The 22,686-nt window shown below is 38.5% G+C and overlaps 2 protein-coding genes and 1 non-coding gene across 4 annotated transcripts in view; 1 reads left to right on the top strand and 2 right to left on the bottom strand.

Annotated features, from left to right (window-relative positions):
* Positions 1-221: 221 nt before the first annotated feature.
* RRAGA (Ras related GTP binding A) lies at positions 222-1,551 on the top strand. Its single transcript, XM_012449985.3, has one exon. It carries the CDS (start codon positions 240-242, stop codon positions 1,179-1,181), a length of 942 nt encoding a protein of 313 aa, XP_012305408.2. The 5' UTR covers positions 222-239; the 3' UTR covers positions 1,182-1,551.
* Positions 1,552-3,832: 2,281 nt separating this feature from the next.
* HAUS6 (HAUS augmin like complex subunit 6) overlaps positions 3,833-22,686 on the bottom strand; it is a 54,315-nt gene continuing 35,461 nt past the window's right edge. For both annotated transcript variants that reach the window (XM_021675322.2, XM_021675323.2), the window contains exons 12-17: positions 20,876-20,957; positions 14,421-14,487; positions 13,914-14,099; positions 11,226-11,361; positions 8,782-9,822; positions 3,833-7,079 (exon numbers count right to left, since the gene is read on the bottom strand). In XM_021675322.2, coding sequence (XP_021530997.2) covers positions 7,018-7,079; positions 8,782-9,822; positions 11,226-11,361; positions 13,914-14,099; positions 14,421-14,487; positions 20,876-20,957 — 1,574 coding nt within the window. In that variant the 3' untranslated portion in view covers positions 3,833-7,017. The remainder of the gene's footprint in view (positions 7,080-8,781; positions 9,823-11,225; positions 11,362-13,913; positions 14,100-14,420; positions 14,488-20,875; positions 20,958-22,686) is intronic.
* LOC135277403 (small Cajal body-specific RNA 8) lies at positions 14,569-14,703 on the bottom strand. Its single transcript, XR_010345010.1, has one exon. It is a non-coding gene; the product is annotated as a small Cajal body-specific RNA 8 (non-coding RNA).

Here is a 22,686-nt window from a genome sequence, read left to right as displayed (position 1 = left end):
CGAGCGCATCTCCTGTGCCGTTGCTGCCGACCGCCGCAGGCGCTCCTCTTTGAGAAAGAACCAGCCCAGCCGCAGCCTCTCCAGCTCCTAGCTCGCGCTCTCGGCTCTCCTGCCTGCCCAGCTGCGCGGCGGAGCGGAGCGAGGCCCGGCCTGCGAGCTCCCGGCAGCCCCCTCTCCCTCCTTCGGCGCTGCGTGTAGGCCGCGCCCTCAGGCCCAGTCCGCGGCGGCCCCGGCGGGTGATGCCAAATACAGCCATGAAGAAAAAGGTGCTGCTGATGGGGAAGAGCGGGTCAGGGAAGACCAGCATGAGGTCGATTATATTCGCCAATTATATTGCTCGCGACACCCGGCGCCTGGGGGCCACCATTGACGTGGAGCACTCCCATGTCCGATTCCTGGGGAACCTGGTGCTGAACCTGTGGGACTGTGGCGGTCAGGACACCTTCATGGAAAATTACTTCACCAGCCAGCGAGACAACATCTTCCGTAACGTAGAGGTTTTGATTTACGTGTTTGACGTGGAGAGCCGTGAACTGGAAAAGGATATGCATTATTATCAGTCATGTCTGGAGGCCATCCTCCAGAACTCTCCTGACGCCAAAATCTTCTGCCTGGTGCACAAAATGGATCTGGTTCAGGAGGATCAGCGTGACCTGATTTTTAAAGAGCGAGAGGAAGACCTGAGGCGTCTGTCTCGCCCGCTGGAGTGTGCTTGTTTTCGAACGTCCATCTGGGATGAGACGCTCTACAAAGCCTGGTCCAGCATCGTCTACCAGCTGATTCCCAACGTTCAGCAGCTGGAGATGAACCTCAGGAATTTTGCCCAAATCATCGAGGCCGATGAAGTTCTGCTGTTCGAAAGAGCTACGTTCTTGGTTATTTCCCATTACCAGTGCAAAGAGCAGCGCGACGTTCACCGGTTTGAGAAGATCAGCAACATCATCAAGCAGTTCAAGCTAAGCTGCAGTAAATTGGCCGCTTCCTTTCAGAGCATGGAAGTTAGGAATTCCAACTTCGCAGCTTTCATCGACATCTTCACCTCAAACACGTACGTGATGGTGGTCATGTCAGATCCGTCGATCCCTTCTGCGGCCACCCTGATCAACATTCGCAATGCCAGGAAACACTTTGAGAAGCTGGAGAGAGTGGATGGCCCTAAGCACAGTCTTCTTATGCGTTGAATAGTCCCAAATGCTCTTTCTGAAAATGCTGAATTGCCTTTTTTGTTTGCATCCTTTATTTTTAATATTCATAATGTCGTGTGCTTAAAAGTGGGCTTTGAAGTGTGTGCTGCTTTCTCCTTTCATCTTTTTCCCCTGCTCTCCAGTCTTTAAACATTGGACGCTACTTACCTACCCAGTAGAGCTTGAAGCTGGCTTTTCTGAGAAGATGGTATGGTGTAACACTAAAGTAGGTGGTTCGTGTGTGTTCTGATTATAATAGATATGCACATCAAAGCCTTTACCAGTATCTTCCTGTATTCCGTATCAGATTGCAAAGATAGAATGTTACTATTTTATCAGCAAGGTATTAAAATGCATTTATAAATTCTTCTTGGCTTCATTCATGAATAAACGTGTTAGCAATTTAAAACATGGTCTATTTGAAATAACTTTAAAGTGCTTAATATGTAAATCTAAAGATTCTGTCTGCCCACAAGTACTGATTAAGTGGCATATTTGATTTTGTGAGTTTAACCCCTGGCACTGTAGTGATGTTTGGTAACAGCTGTAGAAGTACTTACGTTGTGGACTCAAGCTAGACCACCTGAGTCAGTATTCTGATCCCTTCACTTACTAGCTCTCTGAACATGGGCAAAATACTTAATTTCACTACACTTGTATCCTTATTTATAAAATGTGGGTCAGAATACTACTTCATAGCCAGGCATGGTGGCTCACGCCTGTAATTCCAGCACGTTGGGAGGATCACCTGAGACCAGGAGTTCAAGACCAGCTTGGGCAAGATAGTGAGACCCTGTCTCTACCAAAAAAAAAAAAATTTATTAGCTGGGCATAGTGGTGCTTGCCTACAGTCCTAGCTACTTGGGAGGCTGAGGAAGGAGGATTGCTTGAGTCCAGGAGGGAGAGGCTGCATTGAGGCATAATTGTGTCATTGCCCTCTAGTTTGGTTGACAATGCAAGAGCCTATTTCAAAAACAACAAAAAACACTTGATAGGATTGTTAAAAGGATTAAATTCAACATGAAAAGTATTTAGGAATGGTGCCTAGGGCATACTCAGTACTATGTGTTAACTACCATTACCACCTACTGAGCCATTCTTCCCCAAATTACTGATGTGAAACCTATTTGAATATTTGATCCCTTATTAAATGTCAGGTGTTTTGCCACCATGCTCAGATAATTTTGTATTTTTAGTAGAGAAGGGGTTTCTACATGTTGGTCAGGCTGGTTTCCAACCCCCGACCTCAGGTGATCCGCCCACCTCAGCCTCCCAAAGTGCTAGGATTACAGGTGTGAGCCACCATGCCCGGCAATGTCAGGTGTTCTTAAGCATGTGTGCATTTATCTTACTGAATCCTCACAACCTATGTGGTAGATTACTTTCTATTTTAACAGATAAGCAAACTGCTATGACCTTATTCATACAGCTAAACCTAGGCAATCTGAATGCTGACTCTCCTAATCATTACACCCCATTACTTCCACTGAAAAGTTAACCATAAGAGTCCTAGCTTTTTATTTATTTATTTATTTTGAGATGGAGTCTCCCTCTGTTGCCCAGGCTGGAGTGCAAAGGCACGATCTAGGCTAACGGCAACCTTTGCCTCCCAGGTTCAAGCCATTCTCTTGCCTCATCCTCCCAAGTAGCTGGGACTACATGCCCAGCTAATTTTTGTATTTTTAGTAGAGACGGGGTTTCACCATGCTGGCCGGGCTGGTCTCGAACTACTGACCTCAAGTGATCTGCCCGCGTTGGCCTACCAAAGTGCTGGAATTACAGGCGTGAGCCACCTCACCTGGCTTTTTTTGTTCTTATAACTTGCATGCATAGATCAGCACTGGTGATGGGTCCCAGCTTTTTAGATACAGATTATTCCTTCATGTAATTCCAAATTTACATACTGAGTAAGCCGAAGCCCAGGAAGCTAAGCAACCTCCCTCAAGGAAGAGTTTAACTTATTTGGGGCAAGATCACTTTCCCATTTGTATTTATCTGGAAATTGGATAATACTGAACCAGATTCTTATATCACCTACTTTTGAGGAAGGATTCAGAGGTTCCTAATTTGGATTGGCAACGTGGTGTAGTAAAATCGGAAAACATACCTAAAGTGTCCCATTCCAGTTCCAGCAATAGCTGCCTTATAGCCAGAAAAGAAATCTAAGTATTTTGGAGCCAAGAGACCTGTGATCAACTCTAAGCCTCTCATTTTACACCATAGGTTCTATCTTTGTATAGGCAGTAAATGTAAGTGATAGGGCTTTAGAATTTCTAAGGCTTTATAAAATTATTTAATATTTATCAAACCCTTTCTAGCAGCAGACGTGGATGACACCACTCATGAAAACTAAGAAGTTATTCAGGTGTAATTTATAAATATTACTTAATTAGGGTCATTGGCAATAAATTAGTATAAAGACTCTAGATGAGAAAACTGATGCTATAGATATACTTTTAAAAATCATTTTAAAATACTATGTGCAGTAAATCCAGTAATTAAAATGGCAGTAACAAAATATGTTTACCTGAATCGCTGAACCTCTCAAATTTATTTTGTAGATCAGGTTATTAATATACCTTTATATGTCATCATCCTACAGTTTGCAGGGACATAGTTCTTTTTGATATCATATAGGAAATTCCAGAGCCAGATAATATAAAATATTTATTGAAAACAGTATTTAAGACATTTACTAAGAGTCCCATAGAGGATTCTCAAATATTTTAAACTTAGGATGCAGACTTGCTATTCACAGTGCATAAGGAAAAAGGTCATTTCTAGAGTAAGTATGTATCTGCAACATAATACAAAAGAACCATTTACTTCAATATTTGTACATTGAGGAAAACGTCATTCAACGTATTTTAATTTTAGTACACTCAGAATAGGAAAATAATAGCTTTTATACAGGTCTCCAGAATTCCTGTTTTTCCTTTAGATAAATTTGACTTCAAAGTCAAGAGACTTACGGTAAAGAAAAGGTTTCAAAATACTTGTATTTTTGTCTTCAGTTAAATTTCCCCCAAATGTTAACTTCAACTATTCTTTATTCTACTTGATAACATTTTTCATGTTTAGCAATATTATATGCTTCCCTCTTTAAACATTTAAAATAACTAAAGCATTTTAGCGTTATCTCGGGTTTTCAAGCTGATGTAGAAGTCAGTTTATACACCTTTGTATCTTACAAATAGTGAATAAAACAAAATACATTCTATATAATGTCTAATGTTAATGTAATGAGAAATACATTTACAGCAGTAACTTAGCCCTCTTTACCATTTATTCCATGATATAGGAGGCAAACAAAACAATTCCAATACTTAAATATTGCTAAAGATGACACATGGCCCTTGGGGTATATGTATGTGTGTGAATGCATACACCCGACACACATTTACATAGGTGTATATGTATTTATGTATGCACTGCTATAACTAGAGAGACCACATGCAATCATAAAAAAAATAAAATTAGTGGAATATTAAATGAATAAAAAGACAAATCATAGAAGATTTCAGAGGAGGAGTAGGCACATGGATATAAAAAGGGTAGATCAAGACTTCAAGGTAGAAGTCAGATTTGTTCTGAGACTTAAAATAGAGTTGTAATTGTGGTAAGCTAGGAGAGGAAGGAAAGGTATTCCTGCCTCAGGAGAATTGTAAGTCAAGGTTTCTAAAGACCCATGCTCACTGAAGCAGTTCATAAAAAAATGGGAGATTACAGCGGAAGGGGGAATAGACAAAATCCATTACAGGGATCTTACATGTATTTAAATTTGAACTCAATTATAGAATTAACAATGAACCATTAATGGAATTTTAAGCAAGGAAGTGACCCAATCAAAACAGTTCAAGATCACAAGACAACTATGCAGGAGATACTGGATAGGGAAAAGGCTGAAGGCAAAAAGCTGCAATCACAGTGGTTTAGGAGAATAAAGTGATACATGAGAGATAATTTTTGTTTATGGTACTGGCACATGAAGAACAGGAAAGAATGTCAAAAACTTTCAGCCTATGACAGGTATAACTCACTTAACATTTTTTTTTAAACAAATTCAAAATGTCTACAGACATTCTGCTCTTTTGATTCTCACTAATTAAGGGCTTCTCAGACTTGACTGGCCAAACTGAGCTTCCCTATTAGATGGTTAACAATCTCTACCAAAGCACATATGCAAAATGTACCTGCTTCTTAAAAGTACCACAGGGTTAAATGTGAATCTCTATTTCCTAGCAGCAGTTCTCACTCTTTGTTGAGCTTAAGAATTACCAGGGAAGCATATTTAAAATATAATTAAATGAAATAATGCACATTAAGTGTCTAGCAATGGCCATGGCACTTGTGCAGATGCTAAGACAGCCTTACATGCTAAGATTTTCAGCTCCTGAGTTTTCTTAAAGCAGACTAAAGAAGAGTTTCCCCATAGACCTGCAGAGTCCCTGATTTGTTGTATTAACTAATAAAAGACAGCAACTTAGGTGAAGCTTTTTCTTTCTCCTTTTCCATTACAAAGAAGGTAGTTACAAGTGCTTTCTTTTGTCTTTTCTCACAAAAAGATGAGTCTTCACACTGGGAGATGACAAACAACTTAGAGACAGGTAGCCCAAGATAAGTGAAGAAAGATGACTGTTAAGCCATCTACTTCCATAAATTTCCCCTCCACCTTCTCTTCTTGCCAGTTCCTTGAGGGCTAGTGGCCAAGAGTTTGATGGTTGTGAGATGGGGTCTACGAAAGGCATTGTAGGTAAGATCACCCTTCCAGTGCCTGTTCCATTCCTCCTGGTTTACAGAGAGTGATAGTGTGTGTTCACTTAGATGCTAGACATAAGTCTTTCTCTGGGCAGGGCATCTGAAGGAATGAGGCAGGAGACTGTACCAGCGTGACAAGTTATTTAACCTCAAGTTCAGTTTTCTCAATTACTGTGAGGCTATTCTGTAGGGACTGAGGAATTTTGATGGTTGTTCCTTGTTCCTCTCCCCCAACAGGGGGTACCTCAAAAAAACCCAACAACAATAAAACAGACTAATGAAAATTTTAATTTATATTTTTTGTTAAAATATAAAACTAGGATTAAATTATCAAAGTCTAAATTAGACTAAACATAAATGTTATACAACCCACTGGATGGATTTATAGTTTGACAGTGTTCCTTGCAAGTGTCTACTCAGCTTCTTTCATCTTTTTCCTTTTTTTTAAATCATTCTGCCCCAGTCTTCACTTAATCATCACATACACTTTATTCTACCAAACATCACTACTTGGGATCATTCTACTTGAATAATCATGAAGTCTGTTTAGAGCTTTTCCAGTCTTAAAATTTGTCATCTTGACTACACATCCCCAGGCACTACTTTTCTCACTTTTTCTGGTTAGCCAGAATGTTCCATAAAGAAACAGGAAAAGTTGTATACTTTGCTAAGATTTAAGATTAGTATATTCAATGGCTATTAACCACATAGTGAACATAGAACAAAAACTACTCATCCTTATATTAACTGACTTAAGTTATAAGAATTACACTAGTACTTTGTCATTTACTTAATGCTTAAAAGATTACTCAAGAAATCAAAATGGCTTCCCATTGCTTGACATTTGCTTTCCAAATACTTCACATTTCTATCTCATATACCTACAAAAAGAAAAAATCCAAACATACTTCCCTTACCTAAAAATATTAAAGAAGGCTAAAAGGCATTTGGAATTTTTTTTAAACCTTGAAAAACAGTGCTATACTTCCAACATGTATTTAAGTTACAAATCAGTTTCTATCTGTGGCATAGCTTCAATTTAAGTGCATCATAGTTGTATTAAATAGGTACATCTTCAACTTGTCAAGTCAGATGGAGGTTCTTTTGCATCAAGCCTCTTATTCAAAATGTCTTCTTCTGCAAATTGATTTAAAAAAGAAAAAAAGTAAAGTATAAGCAAACATTACAAAGAAAAATAAATAGGACAGATTCCAAGCAGTAGCAAACACTCAATTATAAAATTACTATTATTCTCACCAAAGTACCCTCTTTCTCCAAAGATCAATACATTCCTCCTAGAATACTTTTTTTTTTTTCCCTGAGACAGGGACTTGCTCTGTGACCTAGGCTGGAGTGCTGTGGCATGATCACAGCTCACTGCAGCCTCAAACTCCCAGGCCCAAGCAAACTTCCCACCTCAGCCTACTGCGTACCTGGGACCACAGGCATGCGCCAACATACCCAGCTAATTTTTTAAATTTTTTGTAGTGACACAGTCTCCCTGTGTTGCCGAGGCTGATCTTGAACTCCTGGGTTCAAGCAATCCTCCCATCTTTGGCCTCCCAAAGTGCTAGTATTGCAGGCATCAGCCACTGTGCCCAGCCAAATACTTTTCAATGTAGTAGTGAAGAACTATTATGGGCAAATCAGAGTGATATGTAATAAATCTGTATCACCAGATCCTTATCAGTCCTAATGAGCTATAAGAGCTATTTTTTTAACCTTTTATGAGGAAAATGTTCAAACATACAAAAGTGAAGAAAAGTAAGATTAACTCAATGTATCCATCACCTAGCTTCAATAATTATTAATACTAACTGTTAAGGACTGAATTGTGTCCCCCAAAAAGATATGTTGAAGTTCTAACTCCAGTACCTCAGAATGTGACCTTATTTGGAAATAGTCATTACAGATATAATTAGCTAAGAAGTGGTCATACTGGAGTAGGGTGACCCATTAATTAGCTAATATGACTGTGTCCTTCTAAGACACATAGACACACAAGGGAAGAATACCATGTGACAATGGAGGCAAAGGTTAGAATTACACTGCCACAAGCCAAGGAATGCCTGGCACTACCAGAGGCTAGAAGAGGAAAAGAAGGATCCTCTTCTAATGGCTTCAGAGGGAACATGCCCTTTCAACACCTTGATTTTGGACATCTAGCCTCTAGAACTTACTGTCTCCAGAGACAATAAACTTCTGCTGTTCTAAGCCACCCACTTTATGGTACTTGGTTATGGCAGCCTAGGAAACTAATGTACTAACCTGGCTTCTTTTATTTCTACTCCCCACTCCCACCAAATTTATTTCAAAGGAAGTAAGAGATATTACACCATTACAATGATGATATTTAAAATTGTGTTACTCAACTTTCTAAAAACCACCTTCCACTGGACAAGATTTTGATGACATTTACCTTTTTGGTCATTTGTATTATAAAACCAGGTTGGGGGACTTTTTTCCCCACCCTCATCCCAAATCGGTTGTAACTATATATGCATTAACAGATATTCTGAAAGGACCTTTACAGTAAGGGATTGTTCTCTTCATCCTAGATGAAGGAAGGAGGAGCACATTAACAATAAAGGTCGGCAGGGCGTGGTGGCTCATGCCTGTAATCCCAGCACTTTGGGAGGCTGAGGCGGGTGGATCACTTGAGGTCAGGAGTTCGAGATCTGCCTGGCCAATATGGTGAAACCCCGTCTCTATAAAAAAGAAGAGAAAAGAAAAAAAAAAAAACAATAAAGGTCATGCAGCATTCATTATGTACTGGTTTTATCAAAAGTTGAGAGAAAACTTCCACAAGTGAATATGCATAGGTCTAGTTAAACCTTACCTTTTAAATTAGGCAGTTCTCCAAGACTACATGATATTGTGGTCCTCAATCTTTGTTCCACTGGAGAAAACTTAATTAGTGGTGAGAGAGACTGTTTTCTTTCACCAATGGACATGCGTAATGAAGGCTTTGTATGGTCAGTATGCAAATCATGGGTGTCCAAAAAGTTAAGCATATCCTCTGTTTGTACATTTTGGGTAGTAGGGCTCAATGCTGGTTTGTGTCTTTCAGGTGTTAGGGGATTCGAGAGGTAAGATTCTTCCCTTTTCTTGGAAAGAGATTTCTTCAGAGCCTCATATCTACTGCAAAGAGCCTGAAAATTGAAGTCTGATTCTGGAGTAGTCTGTCTCCTTTCCACAACATGTTCTAGAAAAATGCCACCATGCATAGGACTATTTGGCTCCAGTTTAAAATTGGCCTCTGAACTACTGGAACTATTAAAACTTAGGTGACCAACTTCTTCCGGAAGAGTTTCATGTAATATGCCAAAATCAGTATCTTTAAAACTCTCAGAACTAATTCCACTTGATATCTGAAAAGAGTTCCACAAGGTAGTTTTATTTGTGGAAGGCTTGTTACAAGAAGCTTGTAAGTGGTCCAATATTTTAGTATACTCCTCTTCACTGCCACGCATCACATCTATCCTGTTTCCGACAGCAGGGGAGAATGTCTCCATTTGGCTAGTTTCTGAAAGCTTGGTTAAGGCTATACATTCCAAATCTTGCTGGCAAATTACTTTCTTATTTAACAAATCTGACTGATTTTGTGTTACTGGTTCATCTATGTGACTGGTTACCACATGTTTCTGAGGCACACACTTGCAATCTGAAACATCTTTCTCTTCAGTCGAATGAGACTGGCCAATATCTGATACAGTGGTTTCAAAGAGAAAATCGGCCTTGCTAAATTCTCTTTGATCATGCAACACAGATGATGATTCTGGCAATACTTCCTTATGCTCAGTATCCATTTGAATTGGTTCCATAGTTCTGTTTTCTTCCATTTCAATAGCTTTTCTCCATGAGCTCCTCATTTCATTTACTAATTAAAAGGGGAGAAAACACAATTTACTAACATTCCCAGACACAGAGCATGCAATGAATCATTTTATTTCTAACACTGAAGATAAAGCTCCTGACTCAGTATGTGTTCTATAAATATACTGGTTGGATGACAAGCCTCCACGATATAACAAATCCCACCATCAAAGAACCCCATCTCCAACTGATCACACACAAATAAACACATAAAAAGACAGATGTTCCTGAAATGTGCATCGACTTTTACATAGCACATATGAATTACATGTATTAAAAAGAAATTTTCTTGTCCATCTAGGCCACAGTTTGGCAAACATTTTCTATAAGAGCCAGATAGTAATATTTTAGGCTTTGCAGGCCATCCATTCTGTCTAACTACTTAACTCTGCCATGATAGCATGAAAGTAGCCATAAACAATGTCAACAAATGTATATGCTTATGTTCAGTACAATTTTATTTACAAAAACACACAAAGTGGGGCCCGATTTGGTTCAGAGGCTGTAGTTTCTGACCTAGGCTGTGGCTCAGCTCAAATTGAATTAAATCAACAGCAAAACAGAAATTATTTAATTACACAACCAAGATGATGTGCCTACCTAAGGACACCAATATCAGAGCTTTGCCTACACAAATTATAGGTTATAGGAGAAAAGGTATTGGGCAGTTTGACTCATTTGGGAGGGGTAAAGACCTTCACACACATGGTTTATGGCTGATGCTTCTTATTGATAACTGGGAGAACACAGCCTCTGTACTCTATAAGTAAGTGGATCACTGGTCAGACCTGGAGGCAAGAGATTTTTTTTAATGCTCAAATAAGATCTTTCTAGATAAAAGCCAAGTAAAACAACAAAAACAAAATTGTATATTATCAAAATGTTATATCTCTGTATAATGAGTACACTAAAGGCACAAAATACTGCTAAAAGACTGTTATGTGAGAAGGCCCATACTTAGTATGTCGATAAAAGTCCCTTACAGCAGCATAAATAAAAAGTCATTGCCACTGGGCAAGGTGGCTCACGCCTGTAATCCCAGCACTTTGGGAGGCCGAGGTGGGCGGATCATGAGGTCAAGACATCGAGACCATCCTGGCCAACATGGTGAAACCCTGTCTCTACTAAAAATACAAAAATTAGCTGGACGTGACGGTGCGCACCTGTAATCCCAGCTACCTGGGAGGCTGAGGCAGGAGAATTGCTTGAACCTGGGAGGCGGAGGTTGCAGTGAGCCAAGATTGCACCACTGCACTCCAGCCTGGCGCCTGGCAACAGAGCAAAACTCTGTCTAAAAAAAAAAAAAAGTCATTGCCAACTAAGCTAAAAAGATCTGTCAGGCCATGGTTCTAACAGTGGTAATGTCAAAGAAAGAAAAAACAGTTACATAAAGCATTATTAACTTACTCAAGTTTTCTGGAGTGCGGGGAATCTGATTCCTTGTTAAGAAAGGGTTGGAACCCAGAGAGTCAATTAGTTCCTCTAATTTTATTTCTTTTCCTTCAGAGAACCGTGGTGAATCAGATAAAACTGCTCTGGCAACCTAAAACAGAAAAGAAAAAGTAAAGCAAAGATTACCAAGCCCATTGGTAGAATGCAACAAACCCCTGATAAGCATGTCATGGTCAGCAGCCCCTCCCTTTGCAGACAGCACAAAAATAAGCAACAAAAAAGTTCCCAGACAACTCTGTATAGACGATCTAGGTACAATCCTGTAAAGTGAAATGAAACTCCAAAGTATTTCGTCATCTTAAATGGAGAGTCCATTATAAAGGAGAGAATAGATAACAATCTTTACACTGGGAAGATTTAGGGGCAGTTCCAATTGCCCAGTGACCTAGGCTGCTATCTGGCCACAACTTTGAGCTTGACAGCTCTGTATTCACTAAAATGACTAGTTTTAAAGGAAGCACTCTTCTCTTAATTATAATTAATTTGCACAGTAACACCTCTACTAAGAAACAAAATCATTCTGACAACATACCTCTTTGCCAGAAACCTCATTATCAGATCTAAATTAATGAAAAAAACAGATACAATCTAAAACATAGAAAAGTATGTAATATCATAATAGTGTTCTCTATTAACTATCAATAAAACTGAAAAAAAAATGCAAATTAAAAACTCTGCCCCCTGACATCACTAAAAAATAAACTTCTTGAAGCCATAATTAAATTGGCCCAAGAAAATAAAGGGCTTCTCCCTCACGAAAACAGAGTGCTTCTGGGAATTCAAATACTGAATATCACCTGTCATAAACACTCTTAAAGAAAATTAATTTCATTTTACTTTCAGAGCTTCATAAGATTTTAAGACTTTCCTCGTCTATCTGATCCCATTGCTAATATAAATTATTTTAACCAGAAAATGTGTTTTTCCTTTCAAAATTAGGAAAGTAAAAAAGACTGACTAACCATCTTTTCTTTAGTGTAGAGTCAATGAAAAGAAACAACAGAATATTGTTTAGAGATTTAAAAGGACTTAGTACATTTCAGAGATTTAAAAATACTTAGGAACCATGAAACTAGACCTCATATTACAAACAAGAAAAATGACTGACATCCAGTCAGGCATGGTGGCTCATGCCTATAATCCCAGCACTTTGGGAGGACGAGGCTAGAGGATCACTTCAGGCTCAGGGTTCAAGACCAGTCTGGGCAAAAGAGTGAGTCTCCAACTCTACAAAAAACAAAAAACAGCCAGGCAAAGTGGTGCACACCTGTCGTCGTAACTGTTTGGCAGGCTGAGGAGGAAGGATCCCTTGAGCCCATCAGTTCAAGTTTACAGTGAGCTATAATTGCACAACTGCACTCCAGCCTGGGTGACACAAGACCCTGTCTTAAAAGAAAAAATGACTGACATCCAGTTCTCTTATTTGGACAATGTTCATTTAGTTTGATCAGGAATGCAATAAAGGAGGGAACTCCAATACCTGAATTAATATCCACTAAACCAAATTTTTTTCAGTCTCTCAGGAATAAAAAGTTAACACTGATTTTCTGGCTACTTAATCAAATTCAAGCAATGGGAAACATGTATTAAAAATATTAGCGAATAACTTCAGGATTTAATTTGGGTGAACTGAGTTCTGTAATACTGAGCAATGGTGATATTATGTGGTCACTTACCAGTGAAAAGCAGAATAGTGTTAAGGGATGGGGCTGGTTAGGAAAATCAAGCTCATGAACAACAATGTATCTAATCACATCCGAAATATTTTAGACAACAAAAGGAACAAAACCTGCACTCAGAGATATGATACTGCAGTGTGTTCTAATATTCCAAAAAAGAGGAAACTCACTTAAGCAACAAACAACGGTGACAAAGTATTTTAATAGAGTATAAACACTGGGTACATTTATCTAACTGTGTAATGGTTGATCTCCAAAATATCTCAAATGCATTATTTGTATACCTCCAGGTAATATTTAAAGAATGGGAAGTGGGTTGTAAACCACAGATGTAATACTAACTAACTAAGTTTATATTACATCTATTCGTACTTTTGGGGAAGATCAATTTTGCTTTAACCATAATTTTTATTATCTGTAGCCTCCTTTATCCCATATAACTGCAGGTAATCAATTATTAACTGTATTTCACTTAGGATCCCAACACCATTGAGAAAATACTTGTTTTTGTTTGTTGAAACAGGGTCTCCGTTAGTCACTCAGGCTGGAGTGCAGTGGTGCCAACACAGCTAACTGCAGCCTCAATCTCCTGGGCTTAAGCGATCCTCCAACTCAGCCTCACCAGTAAATAGCTGGGACTTCAGAGGCGCCATCATGCTCAACTGTTTTTTTTATTTTTTTTTAGAGATGGGTTTCGCCATGTTGCTCATGCTGGTCTTGAACTTCTGGGCTCAAATTTTCCTCTTGCCACAGCCTCCCCCAGCCTCTGCCTCCCCAGTACAATTTGCACCACATTAATTTTGCTTTAACCATAATTTTTATGATCTATAGCCTTCTTTATCCCATTATTACTTCAGGTAATCAATAATTAACTGTAATCCCCAAGTGTTGGGATTACAGGCATGAGACAGTGTGCCCATCCAATAACTGATATTTAAGTATACTCATTATAGTCTTTTCTCACCTCTTCTACCAGATGATCTTGCTCTTTTTGAAATGAATCACTTATTTTAGTTGGCAGAAACCCTCCAAATGCACTACTCTCTGTATTCTTTGCAATATCTGATAATGGAGAATTTTCCACTTCAAATTCTGGTATTTTCTTAGAAATTGCTTCATTTTTTTCTTTGGGAGTTCTCATCTTTGTGTCCTGAAGAAGACAGATATGTAATGTTAAACCCTTAATGATCACAGCTGATCTTCAAGCTTTCTTCATTAGCAGTTCACTGGTTATCATGAACCTATAAAAGGTTGTTAATATTATTGTGAAATTGTATGTCACTGGCAGAATTAACTAATTCCAATATTCCCACTTAGCAATAAGAAATATATAAGTAGATATGGCACGAACTGTACAAATACTAGAAAATGTGAAAACAGAAATTAAATTTAACTGTGGTATCAACAAAAATAAATAATATTTTATAATTTAGTATGGTCACAATTAATTGAGAATTATTTTAAAATATACCTTTTCAAGTAGTTTAACATTGTTCCTATCTGATGGCAAAACTGACTGCAACAAGAAAGAGGCAGGGCTAAAAGGAAAAAAGACAACAAATCCAAGTTACAAGGAGGAAGGAATTCCATTCCCTTTACGAGTCTGACTATTCTAAAAAAACTGTCTGCCCCGTATCTGTCCGTTACGATTTCACTCAATTCGTCCCGGTCATCAAAAAGCAGTTAGTTTATTCTAGGGAGGCATGGTGACAAGTAGAGCAGTATTTCAGCCCAATTTGTGTATCAGCCTCCCAATTATGAAGACTTTACTTACCACATACCGAGTCAACAGTATTTTTATTTGCAAGGGTTAAATGACTTAATGTTAACACTCCAAAACTTGAACACAGGTTAAAAACAGATTCAATTAACTAGAATTGTATTATTACAATGTCACAGGGTCCAAATCACAGTTTCTTTGTAGCAAACTTTTTTTTTCTGAGATAGAGTTTTGCTCTTGTTGTCCAGGCTGGAGTGCAATGGCGCAATCTCACCTCACCGCAACCTCCGCCTCCTGGGTTCAAGCTATTCTCCTGCCTTAGCCTCCTGAGTAGCTAGGATTACAGACATGCACCACCAAGCCCGGCTAATTTTCTATTTTTAGTAGAGACTCTCCACGTTGGCCAAGGTGGTCTCGAACTTCAGACCTCAGGTGGTCCACCCACCTGGGCCTCCCAAAGTGCTGGGATTACAGGCGTCAGCCACCATGCCCAGCCCAGCCAGAGACTTATTTTTAAGATTCTTTTGAAGCTTCATGTCCAAAATCATATGCTAAATTTTGCTCTATAGCAAATATGTTACATGTCACAGTAACGTCATAAGGTTAGAGTTTTTGTTTGCCACATTGTATTTCTTAATCTTTTATATTCCCTTGCCCTTTTGGATAAATATTAAAACTTTATGCATCTTTTCATGCTAATTGTAAAATGTTATTAAATTGTAAAATCTTCAAAGAAATGGTAACTTTTTTACTTTGATCTTTAAAAACCTTTAAAATGCAAAAACCTAAAGTTTTTCTACTCTAGTTAATACAACAGACAGGATTACCACCAAGACCACTTTCAACAGCATGTTGGTGCTTTCCTGTCTTCTTATAACTAGAAGTACAAAATTAATAGCATTGCAAATATTTTATATCACAGTAAATATAACTTTCAAACTTTTTCAAACACGCACTCTTAGAATCTTTGCCTATCCAAACCTAATTCAAAATCACTGCAATTGCTCAAGCTTCAACTTAGCATTGACAAGATATGATCCAGATATCAACGGCAAAGCATTGCTCATCTACTAGATTTTGGGGGAAATTTTATATTAAAATTATCAAAAAGCCCCCTGAAACAGAGCCAGCAATCTATGGACCAATGCCACTAAGATGCCACCACTGCAAGAAGGTAATGACAAAGGCTATGTCTTTCCCTAAGGCTATTCCCAGGGGCTAACACAGTGGTTGGTAGTGCAATACATACATGTTAACTGTTTGATGGACTGATGGAATTGATGAGTAAATGCCACTTGAGAATGGGGTTCTATAGGTGACAAGTGTTTCCATTTGAATGATTCTTGTGGAACCTTATAGCAGAGAACAATGGAAACATTCTATACCCTTCCCTCTCTCATTGCTGAACTGGTAATATGCTATTAAACCTGTTAACATCACAATCTAAGACAACTTTAAAGCAGCCCTGGCTCAGTCTTTATACTTTATCCTTTTGCCATGCCAAGATTGAGGCCCATGAAATCCTAGCACTGTAACAAGACAGAAGAAAGGATAGTGATCGCATTGTGGAAATTTATCCTAATGGAACAGCACAGAGTAAAAAAAAAGGAACATACCTTTTATAGTAGTAAAAAAATAAAAATGAGAGGAAATTAAGTCTAAAAATAAATGCAGTGTTACAAAGCTATTATCAATGAAAATTGGTGAATGTTATTTAGACATACACACAGCCAAGAAAAAAAAATCGCAACTGTTTATACTATGTTAATGTTTTAAAATTTTGTACTTTAGAATTTTGCATTTTTAAATTTGTATTTAGATTGTATCTATGCTTTGATTAGAGCTATTTTTTTTTAATTTTGAGACAGATTCTCACTCTGTTGTCCAGGCTGGAGTGCAGTGGTGGGATCCCAGCTCACTACAACCTCCGCCTCCTGGGTTCAATGGGTTCAAGCAATTCTCCTGCCTCAGCCTCCTGAGTAGCTGGGACTACAGGCACCCACCAGCACACTCAGCTAATTTTTGTAGTTTTAGTAGAGACAGGGTTTCGCCATGTTGGCCAGGCTAGTCTTGAACTCCTGACCTCAGGTGATCTGCCTGCTTCAGAATCCCAAAGTGCTGGGATTACAGGCATGAGCCACCATGCCCAGCTAGAGTTAAATATATATATGATGATATACAAGGCCTAGGTAAGAACTTGGGGGAAAAAAGGTTACAAGTGATTCCTCAGAAATTTTAACAATTATTTCTCACTTTTATTTGCTGTTGTTGTTATATCAATAATTAGGAGAAAAATAAAAATAGGAACTATAAAAAGAAAAAGATGTAAGACTAGAATTCAATTTCTAACACAAATGATGTTTAGCTGACATGTATGCAAGATCATACTGCCCTTCTTATCTTTGAAATATGGTATAGGAGAAAACACAGAAGTTAGATGTCTAGAACAACAGCATTGTTACCATTAGAAATATCATGGAACACCCACAGACACACACACAAAGCCATTGCAAAGATAATGCTCAGAGTATACACCAAAGGCATCACTAATTGCTGAATTCTGGTTTTAAGTATAATGCAGCCTCCATGAGCTCACTCTGATTGGAACCAGAAATGAAAGCCAGGCACAGTGGCTCACATCTGAAATTCTAGCATTTTGGGAAGCTGACATGGGAGGATCATTTGAGCTCAGAAGTTTGAGACCAGCCTGGGCAACACAGAGAGAGATCTCATCTCTACAAAAAAAATTTTTTTTAAATTAGCTGGGTGTGGAGGCGAATGCCTATACTCCTAGCTACTTGGGTAGCTAAGGCGGGAGGATCACTGGAGCCCAGGAGGTCAAGGCTGCAGTAAGCTGTGATTGTACCACTGTACTCCTGCCTGGGTGGCAGAGCAAGACCCCTCTAAAAAAAAAATGCCAGCAATGAGATTTATGGAAAAGACTACGTATCTTTTGGTATTCATGAATGACAATTGCATGTGACAGGGCCAGTAACACTGCCTAAAAACTACGTTCTTTCCATGTTTTTTAACTGAATAGTTATATTGATCATATCCACATATGAATTTCCCAGTTAACTACATTGTTACTGATATAAAATACTGTAACTGCTTAACTACATGCAAAAAAGGTGTTATTTTCTTTCATAAGTACAGTCCATCTGTGTTACATATTACTGATGGAACACTTAACTACATATACCTTTAACAGAGAAGAATTTTGAGCAGACTACTTCCACATCCCAGTAACTTAGCTTTTCACAAGCCTTCTGTTCTATTCCACTATCTAGCAATAATAATCTTTCACATCCTATTAAGCACTGATCCCTCACCACCAGGCCTTCCCCTACCTCCTGTCAGTATCTCAAATCCATAATTAAAATAATCAGGAGATTATAATAAAAGATCCAGGAGCTTTGAAGACAGATGTAGAAATCAAAGTATATTTAATATAGTTTCTTTCTCCTATATTATGAGTTTCCTTTTGAACTACATTCTTAGGAGTGGCATTTCTGTCTCCTATAGAATTCTTTTTTTTTTTTTTTTTTTGAGACAGAGTCTTGCTCTGTTGCCAGGCTGGAGTGCAATGGTGCAATCTTGGCTCACTGCAACTTCCGCCTCCTGGGTTCAAGCGATTCTTCCGCCTCAGCCTCCCGAGTAGCTGGGACCACAGGCACGTGGCACCACCTGGCTAATTTTTGTATTTTTAGTAGAGAGAGGGTTTCACCATGTTGGCAAGGATGGTCTCGATCTCCTGACCTCGTGATCTGCCCACCTCAGCCTCCCAAAGTGCTGGGATTACAGGCGTGAGCCACCAATCCTGGCCTCCTATACAATTCTGATAGTGTATCTTGGCACAAAATTCTTCAAATAATCTTTTTTTTTTTCTCAGATGGAGTTTCGCTCTTGTTATCCAGGCAGGAGTGCAATGGTGCAACCTCACCTCACTGCAACCTCCACCTCCCAGGTTCAAGCAATTCTCCTGTCTCAGCCTCCCAAGTAGCTGGGATTACAGGCATGTGCCACGACACCAGCTAATTTTTTATATTCGTAGTAGAGACGGAGTTTCAACCATGTTGGTCAGGCTGGTCTCGAACTCCTGATCTCAGCCACCCACCTCGGCCTCCCAAAGTGCTGGGATTACAGGCACGTACCTGGCCCTCCCCCCAAAAATTAGAATCTTGAGGTTTAGTGGAGTTCATAAATAAAATCTGCTATATGTATTAATCTAGTATCCCCATCAATATTTAGTCCAGCAAAATACCTTAATCAAAATATTTAATTTGCTCTCTCAAGGGAAGACAAACCAAAAACATAATTGAGTTTGGGAAGCACCAACCATACCCTCCGCCAGCCTGCCATAAAAACAATTGCAATATGAGTGTAAAATACATAGGCCAGTAACTTTACTGTCTCTTCAATACCAGGTCCTCACAGAAGATTTCATTATTTTTCTTTAGGAACTCAAAAAACTAACATCAAATCCAGATAAGACTAAAAATATAGTTCTTCCACAACTAGTCCTGACTGCCACGAACTGGAAGATTACTGCAGAATTACCAATAACTCAATTTCACAAAAACAGTTTTGACTCTGGTTATAGTGTTACAGCTTATTAACTTACTAAGAGTATATAGAATGATGAGTGCTTCAATTCATTTAAAATTTAGGATTTTCTTTTATAATTTTCCTAAGTATTTTATTTTCATCTGTCTCTCATCTACTTAAGGAAGTAGGAATGAAAGACACCTATTTAGGTTAAAAAACAATTAAAAAAAGAAAAACTAACAAAGTTTGTGTTTGATTGCTACTTAATAATGTTTAATTTCAATAAAGAATATGCTCCCCAATCAGATTACATACATATAGTTCACAGATTTTTTTTGCTTATATAATCTGTAATCCGTCCAAAATGGGATAATAGACGGGAAAAAAAGACAATAAAGAAAACAGGAATATTACTGAAGGAAGTTAGAACAAAGTTCAGTTTTTTCATATGTTAAATCTGGGGTTACAGTAAATCAGAAGTTCTCCAAATTTTTTTTAAGCATGGAACTCTTCTTATCAAATAGTTTACCAAACACCCCAATACATAATATATATAAAAGAGCAAGTTGCCCATGCTAAAGTGGGAAAGAGTTGGACCAGCCACAGGTTATGCTAGATTCATCCACAGCACAAAATGGCATTAAAGGATACAGCCTGAAAATTATCTGGACAAGATTATCTCAAAGGCCCCCAAACATTTGGACTTGTCAATAGAGTGGTTTCAAAAAAGTTCACACACTTAAAAAGGCAAAACCTCCCAAATTTGCATTAGATAATTTCCAGATAATCCCCATGAAACCCAATATTTAGACAAACAATAGAAGGGAAAAAAACTCCCATGTACCATAAATGTTGGACCTTTCCTGAAAATGTGGGTCTACAGTAGAAAAATACTGTCTGGCTAAAGGGCAAAATGAGCTTGGCGCAGTGGCTCACATCTATAATCACAGCACTCTGGGAGGCCAAGGTGGGCAGATCACCTGAGATCGGGAGTTTGAGACCAGCCTGGCCAACATGGTAAAACTCCGTCTCTACTGAAAATACAAAAATTAGCTGGGCATGGTGGTGGGTGCTTGTAATCCCAGCTACTTGGGAGGTAGCTTGAACCCAGGAGAATTGCTTGAACCCAAGAGGCAGAGGTTGCAGTGAGCCAAGATTGTACCATTGCACCCCAGCCTGGGCAACAAGAGCAGGCTCCATCTTATTCATTCATTCATTCACTCATAAATAAATAAATAAACCGGGAAAAATTATGCATTATTCCAGAGTAAGTAAGTTTGAAAACTGGTTTAAGATGGAAATAAAATTAATATAGGAAAAATATCAATATAAAAATCAAATTTGGGCCAAGCACAGGGGGTCATGACCAATCCCAACACTTAGGGAGGCTGAAGCAGGAGGATCTCTTGAGGCCAAGAGTTAAAGACTAGCCTCTGCAACCTAGAAAGACCAAACCTTTTGTTTTTTCTTTTAGTACAGACAGGGTCTTGCTAGTCCTAGACCGGTCTAGAACTCCTGGGCTCAAGCAATTTTCCTACCTCGGCCTCCCAAAGTACTGGGATTACAGGAGTAAGCCACTGCACCCAGTTTCATCTCTATATTTTAATAAAATAAAAAATTTTAAAATGTTTAACAAAAGAAAATCAAATTTGTTTTACCTGTTGGCTAGATCATGCAGAGCTCCCAAGGTATCACTGTCTCCTCTACAATGATTTTCTTGATTATGTTGCTTATGTGTATCTAAAGAAATTTAAAAATTGATTACTTTCTATGTTTGTACATTCTAATACTCAAGGATCTCTTGAAATTCTAGAACAACTTCTATATAGAAGAAAACAAAAAAATCAAAATAATATGCACACTAATAGGAAAAGATAGTTTTCTATTGGTAAGTGTAAAGTGATGAGCAGAAAAGTAATAAGACAATATCTAGCTTTTATAAAAGAAATGATGGCTAATACTAAAACAAGTTTCTCAGAGAGTAAGAATCCATAATTCCCCAGTGTTATATGCTTCATGTTTATATACACAGATCATGCAATTATCAAAAAAACCAGCAAGGCCAAAAAGTTACAGTCTTAGCATATTTCAGTGCACATTTATGACATCAGTCAACCTATATATTTATTCTTCAACCTATGACTGAATAACTGAATAACTACATGCTACTACCATACTAATGATGGGAAAGAAAAGATGGAGATCGTGCCTCCAAAGAGTCAGTCTAGGAAAAGATAGTAATGAGTCAAGTGTTATGTTATACTTCTACAGTACTATGACAGAAGTATACAGAATTTAATGAGGCAGAGGAGAGACATCCAGCCCTGACTGGGGATGGGAAGAAGCCATGAAGGTACTGAAAGAATGACGTACAAGTTGCTATGCTGAAGCACAGGGTATATCCAGTGGAAGCATGCTGGGAAATAAGATTGGTGAAGAAAGCCATGGCTGGATTACAGAAGATCTGACAGTCCAAGGGCTCAACCTTTTTCAACATGTTACCTTCTGAAAGGCTTTCCCCATTTTTATATGTCCAAAATGAAACAGAAGCCACAATGAAAGAAGATGACACCATAAAAAACAGGCAGTGATAGAAAAGAAGTAAGTAAGGCTTACAGAGGTAAAAAATATGTATGACTACTAACTACTAAACAGGCCAAAAAGCAAAATAAACAACTGAAAGATAATCAGTGAGTTATAAGAGAGATCTAAAGAAAATACCTAGAAAGAAGCCATGAGATACAAAAAAATTATAAATATAAATGAGAAGTTAAAAGAAATGAAAGACAGAAGTCCCAACAATAGGAGTTTCAGAAGGAAAGGATCAAAAGAATAAGAGACAAAGTAATATTATAAGAGATATTGGTGAATAAGTTTCTAAAACTGAAGAAAGATAAGAGCTTTCAGAATAAATAAGCAAACACAAACCACAAATAGGCAAATTCTTTTTTCTCTTTTTTTTTTTTTGTGAGACAGGGTCTTGCTTTGTCACCCAGGCTGAGTGCAGTGGCACAATCATGGCTCACTGCAGCCTCAACTTCCTGGGCTCAAGCCATTCTCCCACCTCAGCCTCCCAAGTAAATGGGACCACAGGTTTGTGACACCACGCCCAGCTAATTTTTTGTATTTTTTTGTAGAGACAGGATCTCAATATATTGCCCAGGTTGGTCTCCCAGGCTCAAGCAATCCTTCTGCCTCAGCCTCCCAAAGTACTGGGATTACAGGCATGAGACACCATGCCCAGTCAAAGAAAAACCTTAGAAGCAACCAGAAATCAAAAATTAACTAACTACAAATGGACTGAGCCCAGTGGCTCATGCCTGTAATCCCAGCACTTTGGGAGGCCAAGGCAGGCGATCACATGAGGTCAGGAGTTTGAGACCAGCCTTGCCAACGTGGTAAACTCCATCTTTACTAAAAATACATAAATTAGCCAGGCATGGTGGCACACACCTGTAATCCCAGCTAC

The sequence above is a fragment of the Aotus nancymaae genome, unplaced genomic scaffold (assembly GCF_030222135.1).
Source record: "Aotus nancymaae isolate 86718 unplaced genomic scaffold, 86718_ANA_hifiasm-v0.15.2.pri h1tg000003l, whole genome shotgun sequence".
NCBI classification, from domain to species: domain Eukaryota; kingdom Metazoa; phylum Chordata; class Mammalia; order Primates; family Aotidae; genus Aotus; species Aotus nancymaae.
Note: the sequence above shows the minus strand (reverse complement) of the source record. Positions and strands in the feature narration are given on the sequence as shown.

Bases quoted from the DNA above. Each gene is read 5' to 3' on its own strand.
- RRAGA (XM_012449985.3), top strand. From the start codon at position 240: ATGCCAAATACAGCCATGAAGAAAAAGGTGCTGCTGATGGGGAAGAGC.